This window comes from Schistocerca nitens, chromosome 1 (assembly GCF_023898315.1).
Source record: "Schistocerca nitens isolate TAMUIC-IGC-003100 chromosome 1, iqSchNite1.1, whole genome shotgun sequence".
NCBI lineage: Eukaryota > Metazoa > Arthropoda > Insecta > Orthoptera > Acrididae > Schistocerca > Schistocerca nitens.
In genome coordinates, this window is record NC_064614.1 from 1268112965 (window position 1) to 1268136168 (window position 23204).

Consider the following 23204-nt stretch of genomic DNA (forward strand, 5'->3'; position numbering starts at 1 on the left):
ACCTCTGAGCCAAAGCAAAGCGGATGTGAGGAGATAGTTTATCTGACCATATGGCGAGCAGAGCTGTGTCAGAGAGTAGATCGTCGCTGACCAGGGCACGTAGCCGTCTCCAGAGCTGGGAAGGTTTGTCGTTGCCTAGTTGCTCGACATGGAGCACTTGCCGTATTGCTGCCTCAGTTGAGCATGCAAGCTAACGTAGAACTGTCTTTTCGGCTAGAGTGTACCGGGTAGATGAATCCAGAACGTCGACCAGGTCAGCAGTCAAATCCTCCTGGTCGTGCAGGTGGGTGATGAGGCACAGAAACCTGGTTGACTCGTCGAGTTTGTAATGGTCGAACACTTTGTCTGCAATTTTGAACCAGGTTGTAGCTCTGTCAGGATTAAACGGCCGTAGCGCCGGTAAGTGTTGTAGAATATTCGGAAGAACAGGTTGAGTTGAGTTTGTCGGGGCACTGCCTGAAACGAGCTGTTGTTGCTGTAGTATTCCAGGAGAGTGTGCCTCCAGGGGATGTGGCAACAACGGCTGTCCGGGTGGCGACGTGAAGGTGACACGTTGTGGTTGAGCGCGATCTGTCGTGATGAGGAAGGCCGACACGAGTGAGACACCGTAATGTGTCGATTGCGGTTGCGGAAGCTCAACACGTTGCAGGTGTGTTCGGATTGACGTGTCGTGGAAGACCGATGTGGATGAGACACCGAGATCTGCCGAGAACAGTAGCAGAAACTCGAATGGAGCTGGTGTGGGGGCGACAGGTGAGAAAAAGTTCAAAGTTTGAGAACGCGTGTGAGTCTGCGGAAAGCTCGACATATGATCAGAGCTGGGGCCACCTGTGTTGCAGGAAGGCTGTGGAGGTGGGGGCTGTCCAGAAGCACAGTGTGGGAAACGATGTCAAACGTGGGACGGAATGTGTGAATGTTCACTGATCATAGTCACACCACTCAAAACGGTGTGTGGATAAGGTGAATGTCGTGGCACAAAACCTTGAGGTGTAGCAGTGGAATGGAGGTGGAGGTCAGGCACAGATAACAAGTTATTGTTCCTTTTGAAGTCTGAGGTATCCAAGTAGGAAGGCATGTGCTGATGCTGAACCGAGGCAGGCGCGGGCGTGGTTGGATGTTGAGGAGGTTAACCTGTGAACGAAGCAGTTCCGGCCACGTGGCAGGTATCCGCGTGGTACTGCACGGATTGCGGCGTGGCAAATCGTTGTCCTGGTGCTGGTAGGTTGTCCAACGAAGCATTTGCAGAAATCGGCATTGGTCCCGCACTGCACGGAGATCCGTAAGAGGTAACTGCACAGTCGATGAGGGAGGGCACATGTGGTGGGAACAAAAGCATTTGATAGCCAGAATCATGCACACTGCACGCTCCTAACCTCACTTATTGTTGCAGGCTCGAAAACGTCCAGCGAAATCGGCGTAATCATCGAGTGAGAGGCATCGTGTTGCAGTCTTGGCAGGTGTACACCGCCCGCAACATGATGCATGTCGATCACAAAATCCGGCGTTAGGGACTGGGCCGAAGTCATTGTTCGAATGCTGTGTCGATGTAATACATGCGAAAATAACTGATGCGGAGGTTGCGGACACAGTAAAACGGTGAAAACGGAAGACGTTACATCTCGGGGTCACCAGTGAGGGAGATGTTCGGGTTAGTTACACCAAACAACCCCCATTTCGCAGTAGTTCATTTATTCACCCAAACACAAGCAGGGCTCACAAAAAACTGGACATGGCGGAAGAGGCCAAAGATAATCTTAGCTTAGTTCAAAGATGGATGCATCGATGTTGATGTCGATTTCATCGGCGCCACAGTATTATTTCCACTGTATGTGACCGAGACACCACAAAAACTTCTTATTTTAGTTATTTCCATGCATTATTGCTGTATGGCATAGTTTTCTGGTGTAATCAGCCACTATCCAAAAAAATATTCATTGCCCAAAAGAGAGTTATTAGGATAATGAGCGGAGTCAAGCCTAGACATTCTTGTAGGAACCTTTTCAGAAAATTAGGGATACTGACGACTGCATGCCAATATATCTACTCCCTGTTATGTTTCATTGGTAAAAATGGACAATTGCACAAAACCAATGATTCATACCAAACCCACAATACCAGGAGGAAGATTGACCTCCATTATGAATCAAAAAACCTTACTATTGTACAGAAAGGAGTCCATTACATGAGCTGCAACGTGTTCAATTCTCTCCCACCATCACTGAAATTGCTGTGGCTGTGAAGGGCAGCGTACTCTCGACCGTACCCCGCCATCTGGCCTGTGAGGCAACAGGAACATCCTCAGGAAAACTGCTGCTAGGGTACATGTCCAGGCCTGAGGTTATGTCATGGGGTGATGACAGTGACGGCGATAGTGATGGTGGGTCCACGTCCATGGGCTTGGCAAGTGGGGATGGCAGGGGAGAGGGTGACATGCGTGAATTTAGATCTAGTGGTGGTGTTGCAAACCACTGGGTCCTGCAATCAAATACATAGAAGAGCCAATGTGTTCCTAGATTATGCCTCTCTCCCAGCACTCACGGTTGCCATAAATCCTGAAAAGAACAAGATCATGCAGCACAAAGCAATACTTGCAGACCATTGGCAGCGCCAGATGCTGCTGTGTGTGTAGCAGCGTTCGATGGAGGTGACCGTGCAGAAGTATCGCCGGTGATTGTCTGTCTTGTGGGTGGGAGCAATAGGAGGTGAGGAAGATTTGCAGTGCCTGTTCCCGTGTGTGGGTGGTGCGAAGCTTGACCATCTGCTCTTAAAAGTGTGTACAAAGTGTTCTGCTTCTCCATTGGACTGAGGGTGAAACAGAGCACTTAATAGGTGACGAATGCCATTTCATTCACAAAATGTTCAAAATCATGTGAAGTGAACTCTGGTCTATTCTCCAGTGCAAGTACTTCTGGCAAACATTCTATGCAAAATATGGAGGACAATTCTTGAAACCTGCTACATGGTGTGATGGAGTTCACAGGCACCACAAATGAGAACTTGCGAAAAGAGTCTACCACTATGAGCCGACGAGTGTTCCAAAATGATCCTGCAAAGTCAATGTGCACTCATTGCCATGGTGATTGCGTCTTAGGCCAAGCTGAGAATGTCTGTGGTGGAGTGGGGTGGTTCTCAGCACATGCATGACACTGTGGCATCATCTGTTCAATATAGGCATCTGTGCGCTGCCAACTACAGTGCTGTCGCGCTAACTGTTTAGTGCGAACAATTCCACAGTGTCCTTGGTGGAACAATCACAACACATCCTTCTGCAACACTTTGGGAATAAACACACCTGACTGTTCACTGTCATTTTGGACTAGAATCACACTCTGTTGAACTGAATGGTTATGCTGACGTGCAAAATACTGATGCACAACGGAGTTCTGGATGCAGTTCAATGAACAAGGCCAAACGATGCAAATGTAATGCAATGAAATCTTGAGATCTGGGTCTGCTTCCATGGCCTGTGCTACTTTTCTGTAGTGCATGGGAAAAGATTCCAGCAATTCAGAGTCCTGCACATAGATTTGGCAACAAGATGTGGCAGATGCACCAAAATCAGAGTCTGGTCCAATCAGAAGGTAAGATAGGGTGTTTGTATTCCATGTTTGCTGTAGGTCTGTACACAATTTCATACTGATACTGCAAAAGCAACAAAGCCCAGCATTGCAATTTTTGAGTGGTGCTTATAGGAACCGGCTTTGACGGATGAAACGAAGACTGCAAAGGCTTGTGATCTGTCACTAAATAGAACTTGCAACCATACAAATAGTGATGGAATTTTGTCACACTATACACAATAGCCAGAGCTTATATTTCAATTTGTGAATAATTGCAGAGTTTGTGTTAACAACTTTGGGGCAAAATCAATAGGTCTGTCTTATGCACCAATTGTATGTGAAAACACAGCACCGATTCTGTAGGGAGAAGCGTCGAATTGCAAAACTACTGGCTTGGCAGGGTCAAAATGCACTAAACATCTGTCATGAAGCAAAGCATTTTTGATTTTCTGAAATATGTCTTGATAGTCTTTAGTCCACATAAAAGGCACATTTTTGTGAGGCAAGCGATGCAATGGACCCATGATCTGAGCAACATTCAGTGTGAATCAAATGTAGTATATCATCTTTCTTAGTTCTGACTGCAGTTTAGACACATCACAAGGAACAGGCAGGTCACAGATGGCAAGCATATGAGATTGGAGAGAGTGCACACCCTGACTGTTTATCACATGACCTAAGTTCTGTAATTCAGTTTAAAAAAGTAACATTTTTCAAGATGACACTTGAGTCTTGCTTCTGACAACACTCAAAAAAGAGTACATAAATTGGCAATGTGTTCCTCTGGTATGACCTGAGACGACAATATCACCAAGGTAGTTTAAACAAAATGGCACTTTTGTAGTCAGTTGTTCCAAGTAATGTGGAAAAATGGTGGATGTGGAAGCACTGCCGAAGGGTGAATGCCAATACTTGAACAGTCCTAAGTGTATATTTACAACAAACTCTTTTTGTGATTCTTCATCCAATGGAATTTACAAGTAGGCATCATGCAAATCTATCTCAGAAAAGTGATGTCCAGCACCAAGCCTGTCCAGGAGTTCCTCAGGACGAGGCAACAGATAAGTGTCAACTACTGTCTGTGGGTTGCCTGTAGACTTGAAGTCAACACAAATACAAATGTGACCAGAAGGCCTAGGCAACACAACTAGTGGCCACTGACTAGCCTGAATGGGAGCAATTACACCATTATCTTGCAATTCTTTCAATTCACTAGCAATTGTGTCTCTTAAAGTAATTGGAGTGAGGCCAGCATGAAAAAACTTAGACCATGCATTGCCTTTCAATGTAACATGTGCTATAAAGTTATTTGCTTTTCCCATTCATTCTGAAAATAGTTCAGGAAATTCTTTAAGCAAGTTAGTGACACTGTCTTTTGGTGCAAATGTAGAGACTGAAAGTATATGGTCATGGATGCTAAGGCAAAACAAATCAAAGGCATCTAAACTGTCTCTTGATTTCAATGCAGTAAAATTCACTGTCCTGGTGTGAGATTGATAAGTGGCAGGTGGACTACACCATCCAAGCGCTGGAATTTCCTGTCTGTTGTAAGCAGTGAGGTGCTTGCTAGATTTAAAAAGGTACGGTGAGCCTAACTGTTTATACGTGGCATAATCTAGCAAAGTTCACACGATTGCCAGCAATGTGTAATGAGACAAATAGTTTGTTAGAATGTCATTGCACAGCACTAGGGTGAGAATGAGGTGCAACCTTAATCATACTTTTGTCAGAACCTGTTGTACATTTGGAAAACACAACGTTCACTGCATGTGCACGAACCTTTTTTTTTGCTGGGAGCGGGAAAAACTGCTGTTTTTGTGCCATTGGAAACAAACTGCTTGGACATTGCCTTTTTTTCAACACGTGTAACATGTTACGTTACATGATGGGCAATCCTGTCTTTTATGGCAAGCAAAACATCTAGGGCAAGACTTCACTAAGTTCATAGGACCATTTATCTGTTTATGTGGCTGTCCACATGGCTGTGTAGGTGCTCATTGTTGTGACTGCTTGGGGTGGTCGTGAGCAAGGAGCAACTCAACCCGACAAACTGAGGCCTGGTCAAACTTATTGGTCGCTATGGCACCTGAATCATATTGCTCTAAGATTTGTAATACTTGAGGAAGTGATAGATCAGAGTACTTCAGGATTACTTTAGGAAGTGATGGATCAAAGTACTTAGGATCTCTTCCCATATTTTACTATCTGCAATGTTGAATGTTATTGCATCTCTGATCATTAAATCACTGTAAAAGTTGTCACAACTACACTTAAATTTACACTTCTTAGTCATGCCCGTTAATTCTGTGCACCACTGACAATACATCTGTTCCAACTTTTTCTGCAAGTGAAAGAACTGATATCTGGCTACAGCTACTTGGACTTGCTGGTCATAGTACTTGGTTAATGCAGTGATTTCTTCGCTAAAACGGAGTTTGTTGGGAGATGCAGTTGGGAGTAGTTTTTGTATTAAGCTGAACACTGGGACCCCACAATCAAAAGAAAGTATTGTAGCTTTACAGTACCTTGAACTTGATGAACATCACAATGTGCTTGGAACTGTGTCAGGTATTCAAACCATTCCTCTTCGGTGTTGTTAAATTGCCGGAACGGTGGTATGCTGGTCTGCAGCATTTGTCAACCTGGTCCGTTTGTGTACAGCCAGAAGTTGTACCATCGTCATCAAAGTAGCAATTTGTTGGTTGTGAAACTGAAAAACTTGTGTTAGATCCATCACATTGGGGCAGGGATGGAGAGGGTGGGGTAGCCATGGTAAAAAAAAAAACCTCTGAAAAGAGATATTTGATTAGTTCTGCAGGTCCCCTCCGGGGATACATGCAAGAACACAACAACACATTAGCAAATAGAAATGAGCAACCCTGCAAGCTAAAACATAAGAGAAGCAAGCAAAAGCTGCACTGAATTATACTTGTGACCAGTTTTTGTGTCATCTTGTTGTCACTGTAGACTTGTACCATGGGAAGCAAGGAGGGGGTGTTATTTGGTGGCCAGTATCCTCTACTATAACACAAACTGCACGCATGTATTTACAGGGTTCTTTATTCATAAGAACAAGATGTTACTTAAGATAGTCCAGGTGTTGTGGTACAAGCTCTCTATAATAGTCGACGTTAGCCTCACTGCTGGTGAAGTACAAAGTCCCACTATGTACACTGCTCTGGTCATCAGGTACTGACTGACACTGAGCTAAATGCGACTGCAAGTGACTGGACTCGTTGACACATTGGCTGGCTGACTGGGCCCTCCAGTCTGCAGCAGTGATCTAAATACTAGCAGCCAAGAGAGTGTTGGCAGTGCATTGCTTGTGAGTCTCTATTTGGCCTCTCTTCTGATAGGTGCATTGGTTGCGCCTACTATCGATCTTCTCGCAACCTATTTGTCACCGGGGGTGTGCTGGCATAAGCTGTCCCCAGCACACTGAAAATCACATTTTAATTTTGTTGTGTATTCTGATCGTTAAGTTAGATACACTTTTCATTCAGTAGATCCATAATGAGGTGATCCTCAAGGATATAGTGTCGGAAAGTAAGAATACATAATATGAGGGCTATGCAGAAAGTAGGGAAAGTTTCCATCTGATGCCGATAGGCGGGTGCCGATCATGTATATTTTGGTATATGCATGCTCGGCAGCTCAGTCGGCATCCATCCGTGACAGCAGGAACGTATATATAACAGAGGGAAACATTCCACGTGGAAAAAATATATCTAAAAAGAAAGAAAGTGATGAGACTTACCAAACAAAAGCGCTGGCAGGTCGATAGACACACAAACAGACACAAACATACACACAAAATTCTAGCTTTCGCAACAAACGGTTGCTTTGTCAGGAAAGAGGGAAGGAGAGGGAAAGACGAAAGGAAGTGGTTTTTAAGGGAGAGGGTAAGGAGTCATTCCAATCCCGGGAGTGGAAAGACTTACCTTAGGGGGAAAAAAGGACGGGTATACACTCGCGCACACACACACACATATCCATCCGCATATACACAGACACAAGCAGACATTTGCCTTTACAAATGTCTGCTTGTGTCTGTGTATATGCGGATGGATATGTGTGTGTGTGTGTGTGCGCGAGTGTATACCCGTCCTTTTTTCCCCCTAAGGTACGTCTTTCCGCTCCCGGGATTGGAATGACTCCTTACCCTCTCCCTTAAAACCCACTTCCTTTCATCTTTCCCTCTCCTTCCCTCTTTCCTGACGAAGCAACCGTTTGTTGTGAAAGCTAGAATTTTGTGTGTATGTTTGTGTTTGTTTGTGTGTCTATCGACCTGCCAGCGCCTTTGTTTGGTAAGTCTCATCACTTTCTTTCTTTTATATATATATATATATATATATATATATATATATATATATATATATATATATATATTTGAATTTGAAATGTGTACTGCAATTGAATATCCCGCCAGGTGTGAGGTGTGGTCTGTGATACAGTTTTTGTTGGCAAAAAACCTAAAACCTATAGAAATTTATCATGAACTGTGCAAAGTGTACAGAAACAACGTAATGAGTGAAGGTTTTGTTCGGAAATGGTGCATTTAGTTTAAAAATGGCCGAACCCACATTCACGATGAAGAGAAAAGTGGACACCTGATCATTGTGACTGACGATCTTGTCGCTAAAGTTGATGAAACAATTTGTCGAAACCATCGCATCACAATAATGAAACTTTTGATTTCTTTTCCACAAGTTTCATGGACTTTGTTGTTTGAAATTGTCACTCAAAAGCTAGGCTACCACAAATTTTGTGCACGATGCAAAATGAGCACCATAAAGAACAGTGAACGGGGGCAACGTTGACATTTCTGGAGGCCTACCACAAACATGGTGATTCATTACTGGATCAAATCGTAACTGGTGATGAGACTTGGGTGAAAAACATCAATTGCGAGAAAAAATTACAGTTCATGGAGTGGGGGCACACTAGGTCCCCCCAAAAAGCAAGAAAGTGTTTGCAAACCTTGTCACCAGATCATCATGGCATGGCAAAGGACAGGTATCAATGATTGACTGTGCACTATTTAAATTTTCTTTTAAATCACTGCTGAGGCATAATTTACCGGTAGGTGTTTTCCCCTATAACCAGTGGTTTTTACCATTCACTGAAAGAAATAAGTCAAATAACATCAAGGGATTTAAGATGATCTAATTCTGCTATTACTTGACACCATAAAGTTACCAGTACAGGGCAGACCTAGAGAAAGCAGGGGTGGGTAGGCTGTTTCATCATAATATGAGCCTAAAATTTTGTTGCACAACCCAGTTGTGGAGAAAATAAAGGAGAAAATTTAGCTCAAAGAGCATCTAACTGTTGATATGGAATGTGATCAAAAACCGAATGCACTTTGTCATCAATAGAGAATGCAAAAAATTTAAAAGGATCCAAACCAAACAGATTTTCAGTGTAAGCATTGTCCACAACTAGGAATGTTAATGAGCGAACCACAGCCTTGTAAGTTACAGGTGCAGAAAACTGTTCAAGAATGGGACTCTGTTGTTTGTTATAACTCACCAGCCTCCATGACACTGGAACCAGAGGGGGAGAACCTAAAGCCATGTAAGTTTGACAATTAACCAACGTTGCTACTGCACCTGTGTCCTCATGCATTCTCAGTGGTGTGTTAAACACATGCGCTTCTGTGTATAACTTGCTTGGAGACACCATCACTGCTGACACACTGTTCACATGTGCATTTGTTTGATACTCACTCAGGTTCGGAAGAGATTTACACACAGAAGCAAAGTGTCCTTTTTAATTGCACATATTACTCATTGCCCAGTGCATGGGGTACACAATCTATTCACACTGAATGAAACAGTAAGGGCGTGAAGGCTGCAGAGCATGAGGCTGTTGCCATTGTGATATGGACTGTTGTTCTCGTGAACAACTATTACCTACAGGTCGATGAGACATCTGTTGGACTGTGCTGCAATAGCTTCTTCGTTGCCTTGTGAACTGATTGAAGGCTGGGAAGGATGAGAAGAACTGATTTCTGAAACTTTGGACCAGGCTTCTATCTGTTTACCTGCAGCCTGCGAAACTTCAAATGACTGAGCTGTGTTTAATACTTCTATAGGCACAAAATTTTCACACTGTAGAGCTTGCTCTCAAGCTTCCTACCAGCACCAAGGCATATGATTGATCATTTGATCTGCACATTTGTCACAAAATAACAATGACTAAATCCATGTAGTTCTGCTGTCCATGCCCTATATTACTGTTTTGGCTGATTTTGGCAATGGTAAAACTCCACACAACCAGCAATAACGTGAGTCCATTTACAAGTGAAAGGTAGAAAGTAACTTGCACAGCTGATCAAAAGAAAGATTGGGAAGTTCTTATAAGGAGGCAAACTGACACAACTGATACACATTATGTAAGATCCATGACAAAAAAGAGCCTTGCACAAGTTTACATCTGTTACCCCAAATGCCTTGAAATGTTGTTGCAGGCATTTTTCATAAGTGTCCCAGGGAACAGGACTGGATATATTATTGGTAGGGCTGCATGTTATGCCAACATAGTCATTAAACTGGAATTAGCAACTGACAGCTCCTGCTTTTGCTCGACAAGAGAGTTAAGCATTGCCTCCATGGAAATTGAGTTCATAGGACCAATGACTGAAGTGGCACATGCGGAGTCGAACACTGTAGTCATCGCCAAAGTGTACTAACACTGGAACTTTATTAGATGAAAAAGAATGAACACTTGAGACACAAAGTATATATACAGACAACACACAAGTGACCAGTGGAGTCTTTTGCTCTAGCCTATATAATCATTAGTTCTAACACAGGGTGCAGCCGGCAGGCTGTGCATGTAACTGCAGTCATACTAGTAGGCCGGGTGGCCTCTAGTAGCCGAATCAAGTGCAGACGTCATGCATGAGCTATGAAGTTGCGCACACACAAATTTGTTAGTTACGGCAGAAACATTGTTATATTAAACTCCTGAAAAATAAACACACTAACACCTGTCAACACTATATCGATCACAACTATTGTTCCAACTGATTTCCTTCCCTGAAGATGTGAATTACATTTCATTTGAAACAGAGAAAACAGGAAACCAACAGCAGAAACATTCTTGTTGAAATACATACCAGCATAGATGGTATATTTGCTTACAGATTTAAAAAATACACAAAAAGAAATGAGGGCCTGGTATTTCTGTAAGCTAATATTTTCACTTAGACTGTAGAAACACTACACAACAAAAATATTTTTAACTGTGCTTTAAAAGCAGTTTCCTTCTTCAGCCTTTTTATGTATGTTGGCAGTGCATTACAAAGAATGAAACCAAAATGGTTCAAACTTTTTTGAGTATGATATACCTTAGAAATAACCTAGAAATGATTTAATTTCAATGGAAATAGTGGCTTCAGGTTTCCTGCAAAATGACTGCAAATCCTCAAGCAAATATTATATTACTTGCTGTACCTTATGCTTTATCAGGAATAATACATAATTTACAGTTCATTAAAGAACCTGTTATCATATGAGTTTAAACAGCACTATGGCCAGGGAAGTTAAAAGTTTTTCCAAAAACTGGCTTTTCAACAGCCATCACCAAGTGAGATGGCACAGTGGTTAGCACACTGGACTTGCACTTGGGAGGACGACGGTTCAATCCCAATCCAGCCATCCTGATTTAGGTTTTTCATAATTTCCCTAAATCACTCCAGGCAAATGCCGGGGTGGTTCCTTTGAAAGGTCAAGGCCGACTTCCTTCCCCGTTCTTCCCTAATCTGATGAGACCGATGACCCCATAGTTTAGTCTCTTCCCCCATAAAACCCAACCCAACCCTTCAACAGTCATCTTCGTGAGTTCTCTACAGGTAAGGGAGTCTGATCAGTAACTGCCAGATGTCTATAAAGCTTGTGACAATCATTCATAGTTTGATGTCTCAAGCATCCTTTCTTATGAGGCCATTTTCTCAACACCTCCGTGTGTGTGTGTGTGTTGTGTGGGTGTTTTAAATATACAGTTGAGAGTTACAGAGCAATTGGTTTACTAAACATGACTGCCATAACAACACAGTAGACTTACCTTGTGTGACTGTTGTCATGAAGCATGACAGTGCTACAGAATCTCAAGTTACAGCTATTATTTATATGCTTATGTTTACACAGGTTATTTATTTATTTATTTTTGTTCTTTACTTGTCATATTCATTATAGGACTACATTTTTATAAACCATACATTCTTCACAGTTATTATTGTTACCTACTTTCAGAGCATCACAAACCTATGGCTGTTTACTTATAGTCATTATTGAACTAGATATTGAAGTTTGATGCTAATGCTCTGCACTTTTCTGCAGCAAAACATTTCTAACTACCTGTGGTATTGTGTGTTCCTATGCTAGATGTTTTATCACTGAAGTGATACAGTGCCAATTTGTAAACTGAATGAAAGGAGTGTAGAAAATTTTCATTAAAATAGTCACAAAGATCAACTGTATTTTTTTTTCTTTTTGCAACAGCATCCATTCCTATCAACTACTGAAACAGTCGTGTGAAGCCCTTGGAACTGACAAGAAACAGTTGTTGAGATTTTTTAGTGGAGGATACAAGCCGAAAGCAAATAAGTATGTTCTCAAGATAGCAGCTGCTACATTGGGAATTACAGCAACATGGGGTCTATACAGCCATTACAGAGGTATACCACCTGACTTAACTCTAGACTAAATTTACTTGATAGTCTTTCTTAAGTGTTTGCATTAGCTAAAGTGCTGTAGCCATGTTACATAAATCCTAGAGTCTATTTAATTTTGTTTTCATACAGTTACATTTGTCTGTCAGTGGTAGAATATCATGATATAGTTGACACACTAACATTTTTGATGCTGATTTAAAGCGTGAAGTAGACATACAAACTTCCCATTTCTTTTGTACGAGGTGACTCACTTGAGATTTGCAGCTGATCCTCTTTGCTGGCTAGCTGGCTGTTGGAAAACTCTCTTGACTTCTTCTACATAGGATGACGCTAGGAACAGGAATATTTAAGCCTCTCTCTCTACATGTGAAATAAGTAGATACACAAACTTTACTTTTCGTCAACCAATGGTATATTTGAACTCCATACAGAATAAACTTCTCACTTTCCTCATACATATATGACTTCCAGTAAGTCACTCGCCCCCATCCAATGTCAGAAACAAATTTAATTACATTTATAAAAGTGTTGGCTTAATAACCATGACTCTACATCACATGTATCATAAAATAGGTCCTGCCTCTAACAAGGCTGGATTAAGAGTCCACAAGATTACTTTTTCAACTGTTCTTCTTTCACATAACAATAGTCAATGACACAATAGAAACAGAGCTGCATAAAAACTCCATGGCTCTTCCTCTAAAACATCTATGGATTGCCCGACAAGTAGTTGTAGGTACTGTTCGATCACCGTGTCTATTTTCTTCTCAGGACTGACTTTAAACCTGCACACACAAAAATGTGATGCGCAGTGGGTAGGATTCTACCATCCCACACTCATAACTAGAATATCGTGTGTTCGAGATGGTAGAAGGCTGAGACGTTCTAGAATTTACACAGACATTCTCAAATCACTACATATTCCCCCCCCCCCCCCCCACACACATTGAACATACAATATTTTATACATAATCATTATGCAACTAATATCACACATAATAACATTTTATATTTCAAGAGTATACATTTCTTTTCTTTGAATAACTGTGAACAATCTTTCGCTTACTGTTTCCCCATTCATTCTTATTTTACTTTGACATTAAGATATGTGCATTTAATCATGGTTTTAGTCAGCTTTACTAATATTCAGGAATTGTGAGGACTTTTTCTCTTTTATTTATTTTCTTTTTCAATTGAAAACTTCAGGTGTTTATTACACATGAGTAATCTATTTTCTATTTTTGTGTTTTTGTGCTACCTTTTTCTTAGTATGTACTATTTTCATTAGGTGTAGCTTGGGGGAACTCTGGGTGAAATAAAAGTGTTCTTTTGACTCTCATTTATTTCTACAAAACACAATAATGCTAGTCATTCATAGAGTTTATACTTTCCAGAATAATTCCTATAAAAATTTGTGACTTAAGTCAGGATACTGCCCCTTCTCCAAGGATCAGCACTTATTCCTTGTTTGTGGGTTGACCTTATGAGAGCACTTCCTCTTTCCATTCTGGTAGGTATGCCCCTTACAAAAAATCTCTATTCTTTAGGCCACAGACCATCCTATCTCCACGTAGGTACATCTTCCCTTTATACTTAGTGAATGCCGGGTAGGTGCCCTTATCCTTTCTGAGGAGGCCTCATGGTTCATTACCATAGTATACATTTCTATGTATAATATAATTAAGTATTTTCTGGTAAAGATATAAGTGTATTTCAAGCTTCACATTTATTCTTTAATACATCATTTACTCCATAGAGTCCTCCTCTACTTACCAACTTCTATACTTTCAATAGATACTATGTCAATATATACTATTCACGTCCCACTATCCTTCAATTCATTAGAGTATTTATTATACTGACATTTCTTATTGATCAGCTTTCATTTTCTCTCTTTGCTCATGCGCCTTTCTTAGTTTATATACACCTTTTCTTATATATATTTCATGTAGAACTGTCGTAGCTTCCTATATTTGTGTACATATTTCTAAATGTATCCACATTTTCCCCTACAACACTTGGCGGTTCTCACATTGTGACAGGCTTTCTAGTCTGTAATTGTATGTTTGTGTCCAAGTGTATACTTGTATATGCAAATGTGTGTTTGTGTAGTCTGATTCTTCAGCCTTTTTATATAAAGATAAGATGTAGGTTATTAGAAACCACGGAAACAAGGAAGGACTTCAGCAATAGAAATTTATAAATATGGAATGAGGGAAAAATAGACAGGTCCTCAAATGAGAAGTAAGAAAGGAAAAAATAGATGTGGATGCTAGGATCGAAGAAGAGGAAGAAGATAGACCCAAAGATAGGAAACCCCTCAGGTACTTGAGTGAGACGCCGGAGGAGGTTTGGTGTTAAATTGTCTCCTACAGAATGGACTTGTCCCACATCCACCATCGAGTTCCCCAAAGGAAATCCTAGCAACCCTCTGGAAATGGCAAATGATGAAGAATCAGGCACACTTGTTTGTGAGGGTTGTTTGAAAGGTGTGCTGTGTGTTTTGGGTTAGTCATGATTTATCTGTTCATGTGAATCATGCTCTTATCTTCAATACCCACCCCTTTCAAAATTTATACAAACCCTCCCATCTATATCACATCTCATAAAAGGTATAAAATACTCTACACAAAATAGAAAATCTATACACTACGGTATGACAACTGTTCAGCTAGTCACATCTTATATTTTCAATAAATATAATACTCTAGTCAATTTATTTCGTCTGGATATCACTTTATTTCTGTGATTTTCTTAAGTTGTTCTCTATTTTATGGTCATATCTGGTTTTTTAAGCAATAAGATTATAGGATAATTTTAGATTTTTAAAGGAATTGGGTGCAGAAAACTACTTGGAAAAACACCGAAAACAACTCGGGATCCGACGGTTGTCACTTTGCCCGTTTACTCAGAATGTTAATGTCCTTGGGGGTTAGATGACTCCACCCAGGTCCCATGGATGTGATATTAATTTTTTTTGTGCACTGGCAGACCAGTATTTCTCTTTAACTTTCTTTTGAAAGTCCTCCCAAGAGGAAAAATTCTCAATATTTACTGTGCCCCATTCTGAGGCTTCCCCTAGAAGGTACCTCACAGCAAATTCCATCTTCTTAGAATCTTCCCAATTTTTTTGGTAATGCTTGGTTAAACCTTTTTAAGAAATAAGTCGGGTGTACATCTCCATCTGGCTAAATTTAGGGAACTGTCTAGATAGCCCTGAATTAGCTCCCCATTGTAAATCAGTCACAGCTTCACTAGTTAATACCATATCAGGTGACGTTATTCTTTTTTCTACTTTATCCTGAATAAGCTTGAATTCTCTCCACAAGTCATCTATACCCTTTCTGGTATCACTAAGTTCGGAAGACAGAATAGCCTATACATTTCTGGAGGTTATTCTCTCGGTAACTTTTCGATCTATAATTTCTTCAAATTTTTCCTCCAAACTACTTACATTTATGATATCAGAGTTTGTTATTTTCTCTTTGAAATTTCTTTCTACATTATCTACTCATGTGCTGACACCTGTAATTTGCGACTAAATAATTGGTATTAATTCATTATTCTTATCTACACTCTCTTTCAAAGTATTCAATCCCTGCTTTACAGCATTAAACTTAACATTGCACACATTTTCGAAAGATCCTAACTTTTCATTAATTTCGGATTCCACATTATTAAATTTGTCCTCAATGTTAAATTCTAACCTTTTTGATAAATTTTGGAAATTGTCATTCTGTTTCTGACTAAGATCAGTAAACATTTGATTTACATGAATGCTCAAGGAATTAGTCAATTCATTCTTCAAATCTATTTTTAAATTCTCTACTATTTAAGGCTTAAATTCAGTCTTAAGAGCACCTATACCTTCGCATAGATTACTAAATTCTTTGTTTTGCAAGTTGACTTTGGCATTTGGCAAACCTAGATTTGTCGCTTGACTATTTAGAGTTTCACTCTAGGCATTTAGAGTTTTCCTGTGAGCATTCAAAACTTCACTCTTGGTATTTAATTGCGAATCTAATGAGTTTGACTTAAGACTCTGAGCATTTAAACCTTCACTCTGGGTACTTAACTGAGAATTTACCAAGCCTAATACTTTTGTTAGAGTCTCATGCTGAGCATTTGATTGGAGACTCTGAGTTTTAATTAAAATTATCAACTCAGCGCAGTCTGGCATTTCTTTACTAACTTTCATAGCCATAGCTGGTCCTTGAGTGTCTTCAATTTGTTGTTGTATATTGTCCATGCTTTTACATGCTTTATCCCTAGTAAGCATTTAAAACTAACTTTAAATACTATAATTACACAATAAAAGTTCACTCAACAGTATGTACCACTTTGTACTAAAGTAATGAAGTCCTGTTTCACACTCACCCAGTGTAGAAGTCTCGTTGCGTGAACAGCAGTTGGTGCCGGCGGTTGGTTTCCGCATCTGCATCCCCGCGATGTGTCTGAGAGCTGTGTACTCCCCGTACAGGATCTTCCTGGTTGAAGTGTTCTACGCGGCGTATTTATTCTTAGACAAATGTGTCAAAATCTTATTTGTTGTTTTATAGTTGTGAATTTTGCATGTCTTCACCATTTTTCATTCAAATTTTGCTTCATTGGATACTTAAACATATTCCAATGTCTCAGAGTAAATTCTTGTCGTGTTATGTTTGGTTGTTAGGGCAACACGTAACAACTTCTTCTCTAGTTTTTTACTTAAAATTCCTGTTTTCTTGTGTCCTTTCACACAGGTCACCACATTCTGACGTTTTTGATGCCAATCTAAATTGTGAAGTAGATGTACAAACTTCCCACTTCTTTTATACGAGGCGACTTTCTTGAGATTCACAGCCGATCTTCTTTGCTGGCTAGCTGGCTGCTGGAAAACTCTCTTTACTTCTTTTCCATGGAAATGATGCTAGGTAGTGGAACATTTAAGCCTCTCTCTCTTCTCATGAAATAAGTAGATACGCGAACTTTATTTTTTGTCAACCAACAGTATATTTGAACTCCATACAGAATAAAATTCTCACTTTCCTCATACATATGACTTCCAGTAAGTCACTCACTCTGTCCAATGTCAAAAAACAAATTTAATTACATTTATAAAAGAGTTGGCTTAATAACCATGACTCTACTTCACATGCATCATAAAATAGGTCTGGCCTCTAACAAGGCTGGATAAAGAGTCCACAAGATTACTTTTTCAACTGTTCTTCTTTCACATAACAATAGTCAATGACACAATAGAAACAGAGCTGCATAAAAACTTCATGGTTCACCCTCTAAAACATCTATGGATTGCCCGACAAGTACTTGTTGGTGCTGTTTGAGCACCACGCCTACTTTCTTCTCGCGACTGACTACCTGCACACACAAACATGTGACACACAGTGGGTAGGATTCTACCATCCCACACTCATATCTAGAATATCATGTGTTCAAGACGGTACAAGACTGAGTGGTTGTAGAATGTACACAGAAATTCTCGAATCACTTCAACACATAACTTACTGAAAGAAAACAAAATAATATAACATGGAACCAAGAAATGTCAGAATTGAAGATAGCTTGTATAATAGAGAGTAGCAACACTGAAAACAATGATCATGAGAAGAATCATACAATGTAAGAATATACTTCATTTTGTAAGGAGGAGGAGATTAATGTTTAATTTCCCATCCACAACGAGATTATTGGAGACAGAGTAAACGCTTGGATTAGCGAAGGATTGGGAAGAAGATCAACTGTGCCCTTTCAAAGAAACCATCTTGGCATAGAAACCATCTTGCCATTTGCCTGAAATGATTTAGGGAAATCACAGAAAATCTAAATCAGGATGGTCGGAGACGAGTTTGAACCATTGTCCTCCTGAATGCAAGTCCAGTGTGCTAACCACAGTGTTACTCCACTCGGTGTTTTGTAAGTCTTAATAATGTGTAAGGAAAGGGCAAGGTGTCAGCTATGGCCTGTTAGTAGGAACCATCTCAACACTTGACTGGATGATTTCGTAAAGTTGTATATCTATGGTCCCCAGGCTTATTTATGAGGATATAAACATCTGTCTTCGCTCTTTCAAGGTTATTCAAAGTGTAGGCCATCTACAAGTCAATCCTTTCTATACCTTTCAGATTAATTTCACATTATTTACAGCTTAGTCACATAAAATTCCTTGGAGTTCATCTGGATTACAAGCATCCTTTGACATCTGCATCTATACACAGCCAACCACTGTGAAGTGCATGGCAAAGTGAAATTCCCATTGCATCAGTTATTATGACCTTTTCCCATAAATGCATTGCACTTGGAAGTATCTCAGTCTCTTTATGTAAGGGCACTTGGAAGCATCTGTCATTGTCTTTACTTAAGGGTGAGAGTGTTGACTTATTTTCACTCCCTATTGTCTTATGGAATTATTTTCTTGGCAATGCAAATTACGTAAATAAAGTGCTTATTCAGCATAAGTGCCCAGTAAGAATTTTGTCTAAAGCAGATAACTACATATCTTTCAGTGACCTCTTTAAGGAACTTTGAATTCTTATGCTCACTTCCCAGCATAGTTACTCTTTAAGATTATCTGCTCCTGATAATAAAAATCAGTTTCAACTGAACAGTGACTTTTGCAGTCACTGTGCAAGAGATAAAAACTATTTTCATGTTGTCTTCTCCCCGTTGTCTAAGGTTCTGAGCGGAGTTATGTATTCTGGTGCAATTATTTTCATGTTGACTTCTCCCCTTTGTCTAAGGTTCTGAGTGGAGTTATGTACTCTGGTGCTAAGAAAGGTCAATGACAAGTTTCCGTATAACATAAAACAAGAAAGTGGTTTAACATGACATTTAAAACTTCAGCTTTCCTCTTATTGTCTTCTTCTGTCACACCAGGATGATCAATGAGAGACTGAATAGAAGCCTCCAGCTCACTTACCATTCTTAAGAGGACCAGAATTTTCTCAGATTCTTGGCAAGATCTTTCACTAAATTGTATGCATCATACATCAATTTTTTTATAGACACATGAATTTCTCCTAACTCGTACCTGTTGACATTTCTGAATCAAGAGTACAACAATCTCTGTTTCCTCAGCATTTTCCAAATTTTTTTACACTACTGGCCATTAAAATTGCTACACCAAAAAGAAATGCAGATGATAAACGGGTATTCATTGGACAAATATATTATACTAGAACTGACATGTGATTACATTTTCATGCAATTTGAGTGCATAGATCCTGAGAAATCAGTACCCAGAACAACCACCTCTGGCCGTAATAACAGCCTTGATACGCCTGGGCATTGAGTCAAACGGAGCTTGGATGGCGTGTACAGGTACAGTTGCCCATGCAGCTTCTACACGATACCATAGTTCATCAAGAGTAGTGACTGGCATATTGTGACAAGCCAGTTGCTCGGCCACCATTGACCAGACGTTTTCAATTGGTGAGAGATCTGGAGAATGTGCTGGCAAGGGCAGCAGTCAAACATTTTCTGTATCCAGAAAGGCCCGTACAGGACCTGCAACATGCGGTCGTGCATTATCCTGCTGAAATTTAGGGTTTTCCAGGGATCGAATGAAGGGTAGAGACACAGGTCATAACACATCAGAAATGTAACGTCCACTGTTCAAAGTGCCATCAATGCGAACAGGAGGTGACCGAGACGTGTAACCAATAGCACCTCATACCACCATGCCGGATAATACGCCAGTATGTCAATGACGAATACATGCTTCCAATGTGCGTTCACTATGATGTCGCCAAACATGAATGACCATCATGATGTTGTAAACAGAACCTGGATTCATCCGAAAAAATGACGTTTTGCCATTCGTGCACCCAGGTTCGTCATTGAGTACACCATCGCAGGCGCTCCTGTCTGTGATGCAGCGTCAAGGGTAACCGCAGCCATGGTCTCTGAGCTGATAGTCCATGCTGCTGCAAACGTCGTCGAACTGTTCGTGCAGATGGTTGTTGTCATGTAAATGGCCCCATCTGTTGACTCAGGGATCAAGATGTGGCTGCACTGCCCGTTACAGCCATGCGGATAAGATGCCTGTCATTCCTTAAAAACACTGGAGAACTGCCGGATATCAGTAACTTCCTGCCACGATATATCGGCGCAGAGTCTTCTGGCCATCTTCAGGTAAATGCCACTGTAGTAGTACTGGCGAGTATGCACTGAGCTCCACTATTTAAAGCCTTCTGAGGTGACATTGCGCATGCGCTGCTCAGCATGTGCGTTCATAACGGCTCCGTGCGCTGCACCTCGCGCCCTCCACTGTGAAAGCATGGCGTATCGGTGTCAGATCGTTTTCCATCTTTATGCAGATAACTACATCGACTATGAAGTTTCTCTATAACAGGATTCCAAGCAGAGTTCAGCTGATAACCGCTATCTCGATTGATGAGAGTCTCATTGTCAGACAATCTTATTTGATATATAAGATTGTCTGACAATGAGACTCTCATCAATCGAGATAGCGGTTATCAGCTGAACTCTGCTTGGAATCCTGTTATAGAGAAACTTCGTAGTCAACGTAGTTATCTGCATAAAGATGGAAATCGACCTGACACCGATACGCCAGGCTTTCACAGTGGAGGGCGTGAGGTGCAGTGCACAGAGCCATTATAAACGCGCATGTTGAGCAGCGCATGCACAATGTCACCTCAGAAGGCTTTAAATAGCAGAGCTCAGTGCGTATTCGCCAGTACTACTACAGTGGCATTCACCTGAAGATGGCCAGAAGACTCTGCGCCGAAATATCATGGCAGGAAGTTACTGATATCCGGCAGTTCTCCCGTGTTTTTATGGAACAATCAGTACGCTGGGAAAGCTTTAAACGTCACATCAAGATGCCTGTCATCTTGACTGCTAGTGATCCAGAACGGCATTCCATATTACCTTCCTGAACCCTTCGATTCCATATTGTGCTAACCGTCATTGGATCTCAACCAACGCGAGCAGCAATGTTGCGATATGATGAACCGCAATCGCGATAGGCTACAGTCCGACCTTTATCAAAGTCGGAAACGTGGTGGTACGCATTTCTCCTCCTTATACGAGGCATCACAACAACGTTTCAGCAGGCAATGCTGGTCAACTGCTGTTTGTGTATGAGAAATCGGTTGGAAACTTTCCTCATGTAAGCATGTTGTAGGTGTCACCACCAGCGCCAACTTTGTGTGAATGTTCTGAAAAGCTAATCACTTGCATATCACAGCATCTTCTTCCTGTCGGTTAAATTTCGCATCTGTAGCACGTCATCTTCGTGGTGTAGCAATTTTAATGGCCAGTAGTGTATTAAACCACAGTGGGTCTTTTCCATCCTTAATCCACTTACTTGGCACAAACTTTAATAAGTTTAAATTTTGCCCATAATTTCTCTACATCCATCACATTAGAACTAAATGATGCACATTTGTTGTCTAAGAAGGATGCTAATAACAGCTTATTTGTTCTTTCCAGAACAAAAAACTCTTCTAATTGTTGACATAATTATTAACTTAAGTATCCATTGTCACTATGATGACATCATCATCACAAATCTCTGTCTCTATACTGACGCTGTCAATAACATCACACCTGTTTGTAGCTACAAGATCTAAAATATTTGTGTTGTTTGTGGGTTCTTGAATTAGCTGTTCAAGACGGTTGTCAGACAATTTGCTCTGGACTACTTCATAAGAATGCCTTTCTATACCACCTGCAGTGAATCCATAGATGTCCCATTCTATACTTAGTAAGTGAAAATCGCCTACACTAATAATGCATGAACATCTGCTTACTGAGTGTAGACTTTCTTTGAATGATTCTATAACTGTTACAGTGGAGTCAGGTAGTGGATCAAAATGTAAGATAAGATAAGATTAGTTAAGGTAAGAAAAGATACTTTATTGTCACATAACATGTTTTTATACAATCATTCGATTGAGAACATTGGTGACTCATCAGTCTGTAACCTAAGTTGTTACAGTATTTTATATACTACAGGAAATCCGTCATACATACATTGCTTATTATAATAAAAATACAACATTGTATTTTAAATCTTTTCGTAACTCATCGAATCATTACTATAGCCTTCACACACCTATACGAAGTATGCATGTACTGAACGGGATACAAACCGCCATATAATTCTATATATAAACATGAATATAATAGAGGGAAACATTCCATGTGGGAAAAATATATCTAAAAACACAAGTGATGTGACTTACCAAACGAAAGTGCTGGCAGGTCGATAGACACACAAACAAACACAAACATACACACAAAATTCAAGCTTTCGCAACAAACTGTTGCCTCATCAGCAAAGAGGGAAGGAGAGGGAAAGACGAAAGGATGTGGGTTTTAAGGGAGAGGGTAAGGGGTCATTCCAATCCCGGGAGCGGAAAGACTTACCTTAGGGGGAAAAAAGGACAGGTATACACTCGCACACACACACATATCCATCTGTGGATATGTCTGTCTGTGTATGTGCGGATGGATATGTGTGTGTGTGCGAGTGTATACCTGTCCTTTTTTCCCCCTAAGGTAAGTCTTTCCGCTCTTGGGATTGGAATGACCCCTTACCCTCTCCCTTAAAACCCACATCCTTTCGTCTTTCCCTCTCCTTCCCTCTTTCCTGATGAGGCAACAGTTTGTTGCGAAAGCTTGAATTTTGTGTGTATGTTTGTGTGTCTATTGACCTGCCAGCACTTTCGTTAGATATATATATATATATAAACATGAATATACGGTGAACGTGTATACTTTGTATCTATATGGCTTCAAAAGTATACCATTTGTACTTGCATCTTTACTCCCTATTCCTATTTATAAATTCTTCTAAACTATAACATTGCTTTTTATTCATTTAGAAATTCTTCTAGACTATAATAACATTTGCTTTTTAGGTATGTGCCAATGGTCTCCAATGTGGATTCCCCAAATGTTGACCTTATCTTATTTCTGATCTTCAGAGCCATGTAATA

The 23204-nt window shown here is 40.5% G+C and overlaps 1 protein-coding gene across 1 annotated transcript in view; it reads left to right on the top strand.

Annotated features, from left to right (window-relative positions):
* Positions 1–23204, top strand: part of LOC126239904 (sulfite oxidase-like) — a 153718-nt gene that overhangs the window by 5555 nt on the left and 124959 nt on the right. The window contains exon 2 of the mRNA XM_049947894.1: positions 12068–12243. Within this exon, the coding sequence (XP_049803851.1) occupies positions 12068–12243 (176 nt within the window). The remainder of the gene's footprint in view (positions 1–12067; positions 12244–23204) is intronic.